Genomic DNA, 13,732 nt, shown 5'->3' with positions numbered 1-13,732 from the left:
CAGTGTCTTTTCTCACATTGTTTTCCTTGTGAAGACTAGAGTTTACAAACCTTTGAAGAATATGAAACAGATGTGTTTAGCTACACCTTCAAGACCTGCAAACACAGAACATATATCCTCAAGACAATCTTTATGTATGGATGAGAAATTTCAGTCCTCACTTTTTAGTCTTATTTGCCATCTGATTTATAAATTTTCTCTATTCAATAATGCATCTTACTTGTGTCTGACTAGAAGTAGTGGAAATCAATTAGCAAAGTTTTTTAATATAATAGAAAGAAAACACTGTGCCATCTAATCAGAAAAAAAATGAGGGAAAAATCACTTGAGATATTTCCTGTATACTGAATCATGGTGTTTGAGATTCTCTTTTACTTCTTCACTTGACAACCTGTCCTCCATTTTTTGGGGTTTTTTTTGAGTCACAGCATATTTTACCTGGTAGCCAGAACATATCTTTCAGTGGATTGTGTGGCAGTGATACTTTGTCACCTTGACATACCTGCTGCAGTCTTGTTTCCCCAGGGAATCCTTATATACTGTCTGGGAGCTAAAGCTTCCAAGTCATCAGCAAAATGCTGCTTGTAGCACTCAGCTGCTTGTCAATTTATCCAGATTCTTGGCAATACCTGTGGCAGTGTCTATTTCTGAACTGATCGTGTTGCTGTATTAGAGGTGGTTTCTTTCAGGTCATGTGTTGTCATGATTAGAGCAATGTAAAATCACTGTTTGCGGTATGCCATGGTAGTCCTACTAATATATAAACTAATATATAAATATAAACAATTTGATTTTAAAAAGAAGAAAAAAGGGGTGGCCTGTGCTTAGGCAGAGTCAACTTAGTTTTTTACACAAAACAAGGATGCGTAATGTAATTCAGGTGCTTGTTTGTAAGTTGACTGCAAGCATTTGTAGAGAAGGCAGTTTGCCTTTGACTTAACTGTGAAGAATTGTGTTTATGTCAGTATTGGGGTGACTGAAACACTTCCTAATGGATTGTTTTATATTCTTATCATAGGTTCTGTAATGGTCACTTAGCAATATGTTTTGTCTGTATTTTTTGCACATTTGTCATTCAAACCTTTAAATTTAGAAGTTCCATTACAGTACCGGCTGTCTCTGGACCAGTGAGTGGCTGCACACTTTTAACAGGAAAGACAAGCAAATTGATTTCATATTCTCAGAAAAAAAAGATAATTATGATGGCTGCTGGACACCAGGTTGACCATGACCCATCGATGTGCCATGGCGGCAAAGGCGCTGATGATGAGGAGTGTTGCCAGCAGGTGGAGGGAGGTGATCCTGCCCCTCTACTCAACACTGGTGAGACCATACCTGGAATACTGTGTCCAGCTCTGGGCTCCCCAGTTCAAGAGAGCAGGGAACTACTGGAGAGAGTCCAGCAGAGGGCAACAAAGATGATTGAGGGATTGGAGCATCTCCCTTATGAGGAAAGGCTGAGAGAGCTGGGACTGTTTAGCCTGGAGAAGAAAAGGCTCATCGTGTATCTTAGCAATGTATCTAAATACCTGAAGGGAGGGTGCAAAGAGGGCGGGGCCAGGTTCTTCTCAGTGGTGTCCAGTGACAGGACCAGAGGCAATGGGCACAAACTGAAACACAGGACATTCCCTCTGAACATCAGGAAACACTTCTTTATCATGAGGATGACTGAGCGCTGGTGGAGAATGCCCAGAGAGATGGTGGAGTGTCCATCTTTGGAAATATTCAAACGCTGTCCGGACCTGGTCCTGGGCAACTGGATGTAGATGTGCCTGCTTGAGCAGGGGGGTGGACCAGGTGACCTGCAGAGATCCCTTCCAACCTCAGTCATCCTGGGATCCTGTGATTCTGTGAGTCCATATGAAATTTATGTAGCATTTGCTTATTTTCTGTGTGAATGTGTATGTATATTATGTGTGGGCATCTGTAATCCGTAAGGCAGTGGCACAGTAACATGGCAGCAAGCTTTAGAGCTTTAGAGTATTCCAACAGTCACAGAGAAATGGACGTTTAGCTTAAATGGGAAATCAACCCTCATCCCTTTTCCAAAGCCTCACTCAAACTGTTGAAGGTGAGCAAATGCAGGATACTTCGTATCAGTGGATTCATTAGGTAAGTGGTGATTCTTACTCTTTATATAAAATGATTATTGTGTTGAATGAGCAAGTAGTTTACACTTAAGCATATGGCCTGTTGCAGTGTTTGGAGGACTTTGCGCATGAGAGGTCAATTTACAGGCAGATAGGTGGTAGTTTTCCTTTTAAATTAGTCTGCCATCTGTCAGCTTTATACCCTGTTGACAGCTGGACATTATTTCTGATTGAAATACACAAATTCAACAAGTATGGAATTAATATTTTTTCCAGCTTACTTTTTCATTTTTTGTCCACCTTCCTCTTAGAAAATCTATATCGAGAACAGAAAATTGTCATTTTTAATATAAGTATTTGTTTCCTGTAGTTCAGATATGTAGAAAATTAAAATTTTTTTAGTGTCTTGTTTGGTTTACTTAAAGGTGTTAGTTTGTGGCTTTGTGCTTGGAGTTTTATGCCAATAATATTAAATATTCTCTAAAAGATAGCTTTCATCTGTTTGAAGTTTGAAAGAAAACCGCTTTCTTCCTGATCAGAAAGAGTTAAAGCTACATCTCACCAAGTCACTCCAGACCGGTGACACAGTGTCGTGTACAGTTCGATGAGAAACTTATTCTGAATAGAAAAAAAAAAGACCTTTTACATGACTTGTTTTCACTCCCAATGAAAACCTGTTTAAAGGTGAATGCCTTTTCTCACCATTTCTTTCTTTACTGAAGAAATTAGGAAATGACTTTATGTTTGAAGCATATGTGGGTTGTTATTAATACTTCTTTCAAAGATTGTACAATAATTAAGATGATGATGAAACAGATTAAGGTACATTTCAGTATGCAGGCTGGTCTTTCTGGATGGAAAAATAACACTGCTCAAGGAGACATTATAGAACAAAAAGAAACTATTGCCAAAAAAATTACACTGCTTGAAAAAATTGGATGGCTCCATGAGAATCGGCTGCCTGCTTCTCTGAGGTGCAGAGTGATAGTGCAGTAGACAACAGGCACAAGCTGGAACACAAGAAACTCCTGCTAGATGCTCATCAAACCGTTTTCACCGTAGGGGTGATGAAATATGGGAACAGGTTGCCCAGGAAGCGTGTGGAATCTCCATCCTTGAAGATACTCAGAGCTCACCTGGTGAAGGCCCTGAGCAGCCTGCTCTGGCTGGATGTGCATTGAGCAGGTGTGTCTCTAAGTGGCCTTAGAGAGGGATCCAGGGATCCCTTCCAGTGTAAACTATCCTACAGTTCCGAGCTCTGCGTGCAAGGTGCAGTTACTTGAATATGTTGTGTATTACATGTCAAGAAAGTCAGTAGTTTTAGTAAAGGTACTTCTGCGTGGAAGGGAAGGCAGCACAAATTAACTATTTCATTGCACAGAATTCCTTTTTAGGCCACTTTTAGAGATAAGGGGCATAAAAACCCAGCATGTTACGTAGTGTGAGTAGTCTCAGTAGAAAGCATCTTGAGTATTTGCACTATGTCCTCGTTAAAAGAACAGTACTCTTCTATGGCTAATCCAAGCTGCAGTTGATTGAGTTAGATATCTGCTGCCAGGATAATTGGACACTGTTTCAGAAACGCCTGGGAATTTCTTGAGGCCTGTAACACAAGTTGCCATTCAAAGTTCCAGTGTGCGGTCCTCTAAACACACAGTCCTCTGTGAAAAGAGTGCTCCAGCCATCCGGAATGATCAGAGTAACCCCTCATGTAAATGTGACCTTCTCCCTGCTTCACAGAGCCACTGTGTCTGGGTCCGACTGTCACTCACAGAAGCACTTTCTTTCACTTGATCGAATCTTGAAAACAAGCAAGAAATTTGAAATTTCTTCTTCTTCTTCCCCATCCAAACCGTTTTACTCCTTCTGGCCCACCTTAAGATAACATCCTGTGAACTGGCTTGTGAGAGAGTAGCTGCTGCTGTAGGCTGAAATGTAAAGTGGCATTTATGCAAGAGCTGGAAATGCAGAGTGATCTAATTACATGCAGATGTAACATGCTTCCTTATTTTTTCCTTTTTTTTTAAATTATGCTAATGATTTTTGGTTTTATCTTATAAGTCTTCGGGTCTGCAACGTCCTCCTAGTAGCAAGTTAATAAAAATCTGAATTAAAAAGCATGTGTGTGTATAATTTCCAAACAGTTCTCATATGAATCATCAAATCATAAAGAATCGTGGCTGGTAGTTAGTATTCTGGATACTCTGATGCTTAATTCATTTGATTATAAGTTTCCAGCTTGTTTGTTCGTTTGTTATAGCATTTAAAACCATCTTGGCTTACTTCTCATTTTCCTTAATGGAAGTAAGTCATGGAGCATGGAAGCTGCATGACTTTCTTAAACAGCATGTTTAATATGACTCTGTTATCCCCGGCTAGTCAAATTGGCATATATCCTTAAAATAAAATGAAGTGTAATTCACTATTGCTACTGAGACTTTTCACAACTATTTCTGGAAAGAGTGTAAGTCCAAACATTAGGAGAGATACATTAATCAAGTTATTTAATTATTGGGTTTTGTTAATTCTTCAGAGAGTTAACACAGTGGGAGGTCAGAATTGCAAATACTGTAGCTGCTTAAAATGCATTTATTCAATAATGTTTAAGTAACTCTGGTGGTTAATGTATGACCCAGAAATATATTTTCCCCTTGTTCCTAGATACTTTGTATATCAAAGCATAGAAAAAAGAAAACACAAGGTACCTAAAAAAAAAAAAAAAATAGCCCAGCATCTGTATTATGACATGTTAGTAAAGTTGATGGTGTTTCCTCTCTTTTTGTGACTTTCCACAACCTCCCATAAATGATAAACAGCATCTTTTCAGCATCCCAACATTTTGCAAGGTGTATATAGATGGGTCTGTGTTATATTCTGAATTATGTTGTGGTTCTTGAAAATTCCTGGGTAACTCACACTAATAACACAGTTTGTCAGTAGTGGAATTATTTTGAAAATCTGAAAATTTGAGTCCTCAAGGAAAAAGAGATAAAAGTTCTTGAACAAAACAAAAACCATGATTGCAGTAGTAGTATTTTTCAGACTGATAATTTATTTCTTAGATACTACTTAGGTTTGAATTATGACCACAGAGTATTAGCTAGTTTTTCACAATGAGGAAAGTAAAAATACTTTTGGAAGTGAGCAGTCAACAAGGTACCTGTAGAAATGAAAGGTCTGACCGCCTTCTGGTTTGCAGAGATGAACAATCTTGTTCTGAAATCAACATGAGCAGGCTGTACTCAGTGGATTTCCTCCTGCAGCGTGTTTTGAGGCTCACTCTGATGCCCTTTGAAATCAATGGAGATTTTTTTAGTGCTATGATGGAATTTGAATTAGGCCTTAAATGCTTATAGAAGACTGCATTGTGCATGTATACATACGTAATTTAATATATAAGGTTACCAAATGTTTCCAGAGTGCAAATTTTACAAATAACACGTCACACTTTTGACCAGTGGATTTGAACATGGCAAAAAATCAATGATAAATAAAGAAGTTACAGAAGTACAATATGCAATCCGTAAGAAATCCCAAACATAGTATGTCATGTTTCTCTGTCATTTGAGGACAGAAGATACAATAATATTCTACTATCCCTGCTAACCAAGCACAGAAGTTGGAGAATGAACATAGGGATAGTCTCTCAGAGTTCTTACCAGCCCTTTTTGAAACTGTGATTTGAAACCTCAAAATTACACTCTCTTCTCCTTTTGCAGGGGGGAGGAATAACGTTAATTATTAGTCTTTAATTTTTGATGACTTTTTCCCCAGAATGCCTGTTGATTATTTTCTTAATTTGTTTTTTTAAAGTCAGAGTACATAAATGCAGTGGGTTTGAAATGGGGTTTTATGTATGGTGGGACAGTGATTCTGTCAGTAGTTCCTCAGAAGACAGGGTAGTTTTAACTTAGCTCTGTGTAAGACTTAAAAGGACTGAAGTTTTTTTTAAGTATATTTTGCCCAGTGGAGGCCTTAACCATGTTGGCTTCAGTTTGAACAGACCACAGGGAAAATGTAACAGTGGTAACAGAAAAAAAATGAAAACTGGAGTTTAATATTTTCTCATTAATTACATAGTATGTGTTTCTCATGGAGCATATGGAGAATACAATGTAAAAATAATAATATATTAAAAGAAAGGGAAGAAAAGGAACAAACATATACTCTGTTCCTTTTCTTCTCATTCTATTTATCAAAGGGAATTAAATACTCAGTACTGTCACCAGTAAGACTCTGGTTCGAAGACAAAGTGCTAAAATGTGGTGGTTTAGTCGCCATGTCTGCATGTTTCACAGAGATTAAGGGCCTAAGCAGACCAGACCAGAACCAGCAAACGAAAGATTTTTCTAAGAAAAATCTTTTTCCCAGGGAAGTTGTGGATGCCTCATCCCTGGAAGTGCTCAAGGCCGGGTGGGATGGCGCTTTGAATAATCTGGTGCAGTGGGAGGTGTCCCTGCCCATGGCAAGGGGGTTGGAACTAGATATCTTTACGGTCCCTTCCAACCCAAACCGTTCTGTGATTCTACTATAATATGAAAGAATTTGAGGCTATATTTACCCATTTTAAAGACAGTGAAAATTTCTTTTCATTTTTAATTTATAGAACGATAGATGGTAGTGTTTAATTTGCAGATGAGTTCTATGTTATCAATTACGCCATCTTTAATCTCATCATTCTGCTTTGGAATTGATACAGGTAGTGTCATATGTGGTCAAGGATATTCGTTTGATAAGCACTCCCCATGTGTATATATCACCTACACAGGTTTTTCAAATTCTTAATTTCAAAACTGATTTTAATCTTTTGTCCTTCCAGACTTCTTGGTTATCACTAATAACAATAACACTTATGGATATCCCTGTTAGTTACATAAATATTCCGTCCAGACATTTACACTATATAGGTTGGCGAGGGTCTAAAGTACATACCAAGAATCTAGCAAGCACTCTTTTCTTATATTTTTAAATTTCATGTCGGAAGATGAGGTAATGAGGTGCTGCAGTGATTTTATTATTTCTTCCTTTGGTTAAGTGATTAATTTCTCTTTTCTAGATTCACAGAGTGAAATATAAATTAGTATGCTTTACTACTTTACTTTTTTAAGCATCTAGTTCATTCCAAAGTGAACACTGTCCTATATTAGTATGACCTTTTGCGAGATCTCATAGCAGTAGTATTGATCAGTGACACAAGTTTTAGAAATAATGCAGAGAAGCAGCCAGAATCTCAGCTGAAGTCTGTATAAATCTCATCTGTCTCTCTCAGCTGGAGTGATGCTGATATTGCAATACTTAGGCAAAATGGGGGAGAACTTGGCTGCTTTCATATCTCTGAATTTAGTATGTGGGTGGGCCAGGACAGTGAACAGTTTATAACATCTCTGTGCAGCAAAGTTAATAAATCCATTTTGTATGTGAACCTCTGTAAACCTTCCATCATCCATTAAAAATGTTGCTGTGCTGTTGACAGTAAGTGTCAGTAGCAAGAAAGGCTGGAGGAAGACCTAGTACACTTACTTCCTGTAACATTAGAGCCACTGTAATTATGGGTCATTTGCCTGGCTTCTTTGGTAATTAAGAGTTTTAATTGCTTCTAGTTCCAGGGAATTAGTTAAGCTTTTCGTTATGCATATTGCCTTCCATAATCATCGGCTCCTCTCATACGGTAAGCTTAGTGACATCATGGAAGTCAATTAGGTCTTTCAAGGAAGAGCAGTGAAGTACATTTCTTTGTGTGGGCTGGATTAGAAAAGGTTTCTGAAAGGCCTTAATAATGCTGTTCTGTGCAACATTTAAGCTTACTCTTCAACAGGCAAAGCCTGTCAGGGTTTCATTTACTGTCCTTACAGTGCCTAGGGTCACAAACTAAGATACTTTTAAGAACAAAACCTAGAGGCAGGTCCATGCTTTTGTTCTAAGAGCAATTGTTCCAAGCTATGCAGGATCAGCTGGTTACATATTTGTAATTAGTAATAGTGATATTGATCAACATTTGAAAATATCACATTGTTCAAACTGGAATTCGGTGACTGTATAAAGGAAGTGAGCACAAAAGAGATTGGTGCGATTCCATTGGCTTACTAAAAATCATTAATTAAGTTTTACTTTATTACGTGCAAGGTAGAAAGCACCTCTTACCTTCTCTTGGCAGACTCACAAGTGTTTGCTGGCACGTTGACAGGCAAGAATCAGTACTTTAGAAAGAAAAGAAAGCAGAGAGAAAAGGTTCATTCCCTCTTCCTCTTCCACAGTCTCTGATACAGATGGGTATATACAGAGCAAACATTTAATACATCTTGCACAAATGTTTTCTTTGAACATAGTAAAGTTTTTCCAGGTTGCAACTTGGTTCTCTTAGAGCACAGCCAGAACAGACAAATGTTGTGCATCCCTAATCTTCCCTAGTGAAATAGTTGTGCGTTAGAGAGCCTAAAAGATGCAGTATGATATTGTATGTTCTCCCAGTGCGTCATATCTGGATTCAGTCAAAAGTTAAACTTTTAAGTTTAGCAAAACATTACTTTTACCCATTCAGTGTTAGTTGCCACAGCCTATTGTATTGTGAAGAAAATCCATCCTGTGTATGTAGGAATGGATTTGGTAAATCAGTAATGACAGTAGAGAGGGGCGTAATGCACGAGAGAGAAATTTGTGATAAGGCAGAGTTGCACTGTCTGAAGGGTGTGGAGAAAACTGCAGTAACCATCCCAACACCTATGTTGAATTACTGAAATTATTTGTGGCAGTAATTTTGGTATTTGTAGTCGTAGCAGTGCTAATAATATTGATAATAAATGGTCTGAATTGCAGAAGTGTTAGAAACCACTCATGAGCGTAGGTCAGAATTTTTCGGATGGTTAGATGCCGAAGGTTGCTTTGGATTGTCCATGACCAGAAATTCAAACTCAAGACGGGGTAATGTCAGGAAGAGATGTTTTATTATGTATGTTCTAAAGCATTATCTAATATTATATAAAAGTTCAGACTAGGTGATTTGTTATATATTTATATATTTATTATTTAATATTTTGATGTTAAGCTACAAAATTCACATAAACAATTTATTGATTGTTTTTAACAACTTTGCTTCCAAACTGCACTCTTGAATGATTGTGACTGTTGTAAGCCATGGAACTTTTACCCGACTGAACTGTCTTTTCTCTAAAAGTAACCTTCCAATATAATTGCTCATTTTCTTTTCACCATTGCTTTGGAAGAATTAAGCAAATAGAGCAAGAATTCTGACAAGTATCTTCTGTCTTACTCTCCACTCATCCAAAGTCCTAATATTGACCTAGGCAATGTAATCTTCCCTCTCTTGTGTATGTAGAAAACGCCACATTTGTAAGTGAGAGCATTGTTTTTGTCATTTTGCAGATTGTAAAGTTGGTCTTGAAGAGTTAAATTACCTGCTCATAAAGGTATTTAAGCACTTGCTTAACTTTAAGCTTGTGCTTAAACCCATCCCTATAAAACAAATCACCTAGAAACATCTGGATAACCAGTTGCTAGGATTTAAGTATGTGTGTTGATGGTTTTTTGAATTTAAGTGAATTTAAGGTTAATTACCATGCAGATGTTCAAATTGAGAAGGTTGCCCTTGTCCTAATTAGGGGTGTCAAACCAGGAATTGAATTTAGCTTTCCTAATAAGTTTTATTTGGGATCATTCTCTTTTAAATCAAAGCATTAAAAGTTCATAGTAACATTATTTTTTAATTTTTTCCCCTCACCTCCTTGTTTCTCAGTGTCTTGTGTTTGAAGATGCACCACTTGGAGTCAAAGGAGCCCTGGCAGCAGGAATGCAAGTAGTTATGATTCCAGATGAAAAATTAAATCCAGACCTTAAAAAGGAGGCAACACTACTGCTGAACTCCATGGAGGATTTCAAACCAGAACTGTTTGGTTTACCAGCATATGATTAATGTCTAATCTCCATGAACATGCACTTGACTGCGGATCAGGAAAGTGGAATGAAATTTTGTTATGATTTTATGATTGTTTTGCATCTTTTCCTTTCTTCTTCAAAACTAGAGCACAAGAATCCTGTTAACACCAAGTCTTCCACACCGTACCTTTGAAAGTTGACTGGAATGTTTACAATTTGTCCTCGTGATAAATGCTAAATTAAAGCAGCATTTTGTCTTGTGAAGTGAATCCAGCCTTGTTCTCTGCTGTGGTGGGCTGACTCTGGCTGGATGCCAGGTGCCCCCCACAGCCACTCTCCTCAACTGGGCAGGGGAGAAAAAATGTAACAAAAGGCTCGTGGGCTCAGATAAAGACAGTGAGAGATCATTCACCAGTTACCGTCACAGGCAAAAGAGATTCTACTTAGGGAAGTTAATTTATTACCAACCAAATCAGAGTAGGATCATGAGAAATAAAAACTAAATCTTAAAACACCTGCCCCCCACCCCTCCCTTCTTCCCGGGCGTAACTTTGCTCACAAATTCTATACCTCCTCCCCCACAGCAGTACAGGGAGATGGGTAATGGGAGTTGCAGTCAGTTCATCACACATTGTCTCTGCCGCTCCTTCCTCCTCAGAAGGAGGACTCCTCATATGGTTCCCCTGCTCCAGCATGGGGTCCCTCCCATGGGAGATGGTTCTCCATGAACTTCTCCAGCACGGGTCCTTCCCGTAGGCTACAGTTCTCTACGAACTGCTTGTGCTTGGGTCCTTTCCACAGGGTGCAGTCCTTCAGGAACAGACTGCTCCAACATGAGTCCCCCACGGAGTCACAAGTCCTGCCAGCAAACCTGCTGCAGTGTGGACTTCTCTCTCCATGGGATGCCAGGTCCTGCCAGGAGCCTGCTCCAGCGCAGGCTCTCCACAGAGTCACAATCTCCTTCAGGCACCTCCACCTGCTCTGGCATGGGATCCTTCACAAGCTGCAGGTGAATATCTGTTCCACTGTTAACCTGCACGGGCTGTGGGGGGACAGCCTGTCTCATCATGGTCCTCATCACAGGCTACAGGGGAATCTCTGCTCTGGCACCTGGAGCACCTTCTCCCCCTCCTTCTTCACTGACGTTGGTGTCTGCAGAGTTGTTTCTCTCACATATTCTCACTCCTCTCTCCGGCTGCCATTGCTATGGCCCTTTTTTTTTTCCTCTTCTTAAATGCGTTATCCTAGAGGCGCTACCACCATCACTGATGGGCTTGGCCTTGGCCAGCAGCAGGTCCGTCTTGGAGCCAGCTGGCATTGGCTCTATAGGACATATGGAGAAGCTTCTAGCAGCTTCTCACAGAAGCCACCCTCGTAGCCTTCCCCATTACCAAAACCTTGCCATGCAAACCCAATATATCTGCACATCATAGAAGCTCCTTGTTCTGTTTCCACTTGAATGGCTTACTGTTTAGATCTTAACCAGAAATCTGTTCTGGATTGGCTTTTATCCCATTACTTTTTTTTTTTTTATACAGTTACCGCTATTAACATGTTTATCCATTTCCTCATCCTGTACTTGCCCCTCTGTTCCCCTTTGTATCCTGTGGTCTGTTTTTGGGGGGTTTTTTTGACGTTATTTGCAGGGTTTCTGTTGTGCTTTTTATGTTTTCTTAATTTATTTTCTTCTTGGAGGTTGAATGTGACAAGTTCCAGAGGTCCCTTACAACCTCCATTATTCTATAATTTTGTCATTGTCTTTTTTGGCATGGTGAATGCCATAGTGAATGGCATGGAGCAATACAAGGTTATCTCATCCTGCTGTTTAACGAAAATGCTTTGCACCTTCCTTCTTTCATTTCCTTTTATTCTTCTCATTTTCCATGTTGCCATGTAGCCTTCCATTTCTTTCTTGTAAAATGAATCCATCCGGTCTCCCTGCTTCAATTCTGATAAAGTTATGGCCTTAATTCCTTCATATCCCAATGGCTTTCTCTGTCCATCCTTACTTACCCATTCTTGCCTCTTGAGCCCTTTTTTTACCAAGTTCCCTACAGAAAGTTTTGCTATCTGTTTTTAAAATACAGAAGTTGTATTTTTGGTTTATTTAAGTACTTAAAATTTATTTTCCTGGCTACCATAATTTCCACAAAATGTTTATGTTGTCATCTGTCCCTCTTACTTCTGTCTGTCTCTGACATCTCATCAAGACCAGGGTAAGGGTCTCTTTAGAAAATGATAGACACGTAGACATGGTTTGGTGGAACCCATGAGTACATGTATGACATGGTGGAAGCAATGTCTTTTACTTCGTCTAAAGAAGAAAAATTATGTATTATGTAGGTTTTATGACTGCTTTATAAAGTGAATTATTGTGTTCAGCATTTAAAAAACAAAGTTTTGAGTTGACTGTCCATAAAATACTCCAAAATCTTGGTAAAATATTAAACTCTGTAAAGACAAGAAGCGTGAACTATGTCAAATAAGGGAATTTCCATGTATTATGAGAATACTTCTCTGACCTCATTTTTTTATTCTAATATCGTCTGTTTATCTTCGATCTTCCTTACAAAATTTTTCTGGGCATTTCTGGTGTTTAACTGTTTTAGATAGAAGGGTTTTTTTGGTCAGGAAAAAAAATTAATAAATCATAGATACTTCAGTATTCAAGGTGAGTGTCGTTACATGTCTTTGCTCCTGGATTAAAAGAAAATCAAACTTTTACATCTTCTGTGTAGACTGTTATTATTTTCTGTTACTGTAGTCTGTTCATACCTGTAATAATTAAGAAAATTTTATTCAATATGGTCAGTCAAATATGACCTAGGTGGTACCAGAAGATTTTTAGTATGTATAATATAATGGTTTACAGTTAAATGTTTTTCATCTAAGGATCTGGAAGCATTTTTTTGAAAAAAGGGTAAATACTGTTTCAGTGTAGGTATTTTGCATATTATGTTAATTCTTTAGGCCAATGGATAGTGCAGTCAGTACTGTTTCTCCAGTGACAACAACTCATCCCATCCAATATGAATTCCATTTCTGGTCTTTACAGACAAGATAACAGAAATTTTGTTGTATAATTTCTCCTTTGACTTACGTTACATAGAATCATAGAATCTTCATGGTTGGAAAGGACCTTTGAGATCATCGAGTCCAACCATTCACACACACAAAAAGCCCTACAATGTCTGCCACTAGAGCATGCCCTGAAGTGCCACATCTAGATGTTTCTTAAATACCTCTAGGGATGGTGACTCAACCACCCCCCTGGGCAGGCTGTTCCAGTGCCTGACCACTCTTTCAGGAAAGTAATTCTTCCTAATATCTAATCTAAACCTCCCCTGACGCAGCTTCAGACCACTTCCTCTGGTCCTGTCATTATTCACCTGGGAGAAGAGGCCAACACTCACCTCTCTCCAACCTCCTTTCAGGTAGTTGTAGAGGGCAATGAGGTCTCCCCTCAGCCTCCTCTTCTCCAAGCTAAACATGCCCAGCTCCCTCAGCCTCTCCTCATATGACCTGGTCTCCAGACCCCTCACCAGCCTGGTAGCTCTCCTCTGGACACGCTCCAGCACTTCACTGTCCCTCTTGTACAGAGGGGCCCAGAACTGAACACAGGACTCGAGGTGAGGCCTCACCAGTGCCGAGTACAGAGGCATGATCACTTCCCTGCTCCTGCTGGCCACGCTATTCCTGATACAAGCCAGAATGCCGTTGGCCTTCTTGGCCACCTGGGCACACTGCTGGCT

General features: G+C 39.1%; 1 protein-coding gene across 1 annotated transcript in view; it reads left to right on the top strand.

The window, feature by feature from the left end:
* The window catches only part of PUDP (pseudouridine 5'-phosphatase), a 71,705-nt gene extending 59,023 nt beyond the window's left edge, over window positions 1-12,682 (top strand). Inside the window, exon 4 of the mRNA XM_063341232.1 lies at window positions 9,841-12,682. Within this exon, the coding sequence (XP_063197302.1) occupies window positions 9,841-10,017 (177 nt within the window). The 3' untranslated portion in view covers window positions 10,018-12,682. The remainder of the gene's footprint in view (window positions 1-9,840) is intronic.
* The last annotated feature ends 1,050 nt before the right edge of the window (window positions 12,683-13,732 follow it).

The sequence above is a fragment of the Chroicocephalus ridibundus genome, chromosome 1, assembly GCF_963924245.1.
Source record: "Chroicocephalus ridibundus chromosome 1, bChrRid1.1, whole genome shotgun sequence".
NCBI lineage: Eukaryota > Metazoa > Chordata > Aves > Charadriiformes > Laridae > Chroicocephalus > Chroicocephalus ridibundus.
This window is presented reverse-complemented; position numbering and strand designations above follow the sequence as displayed.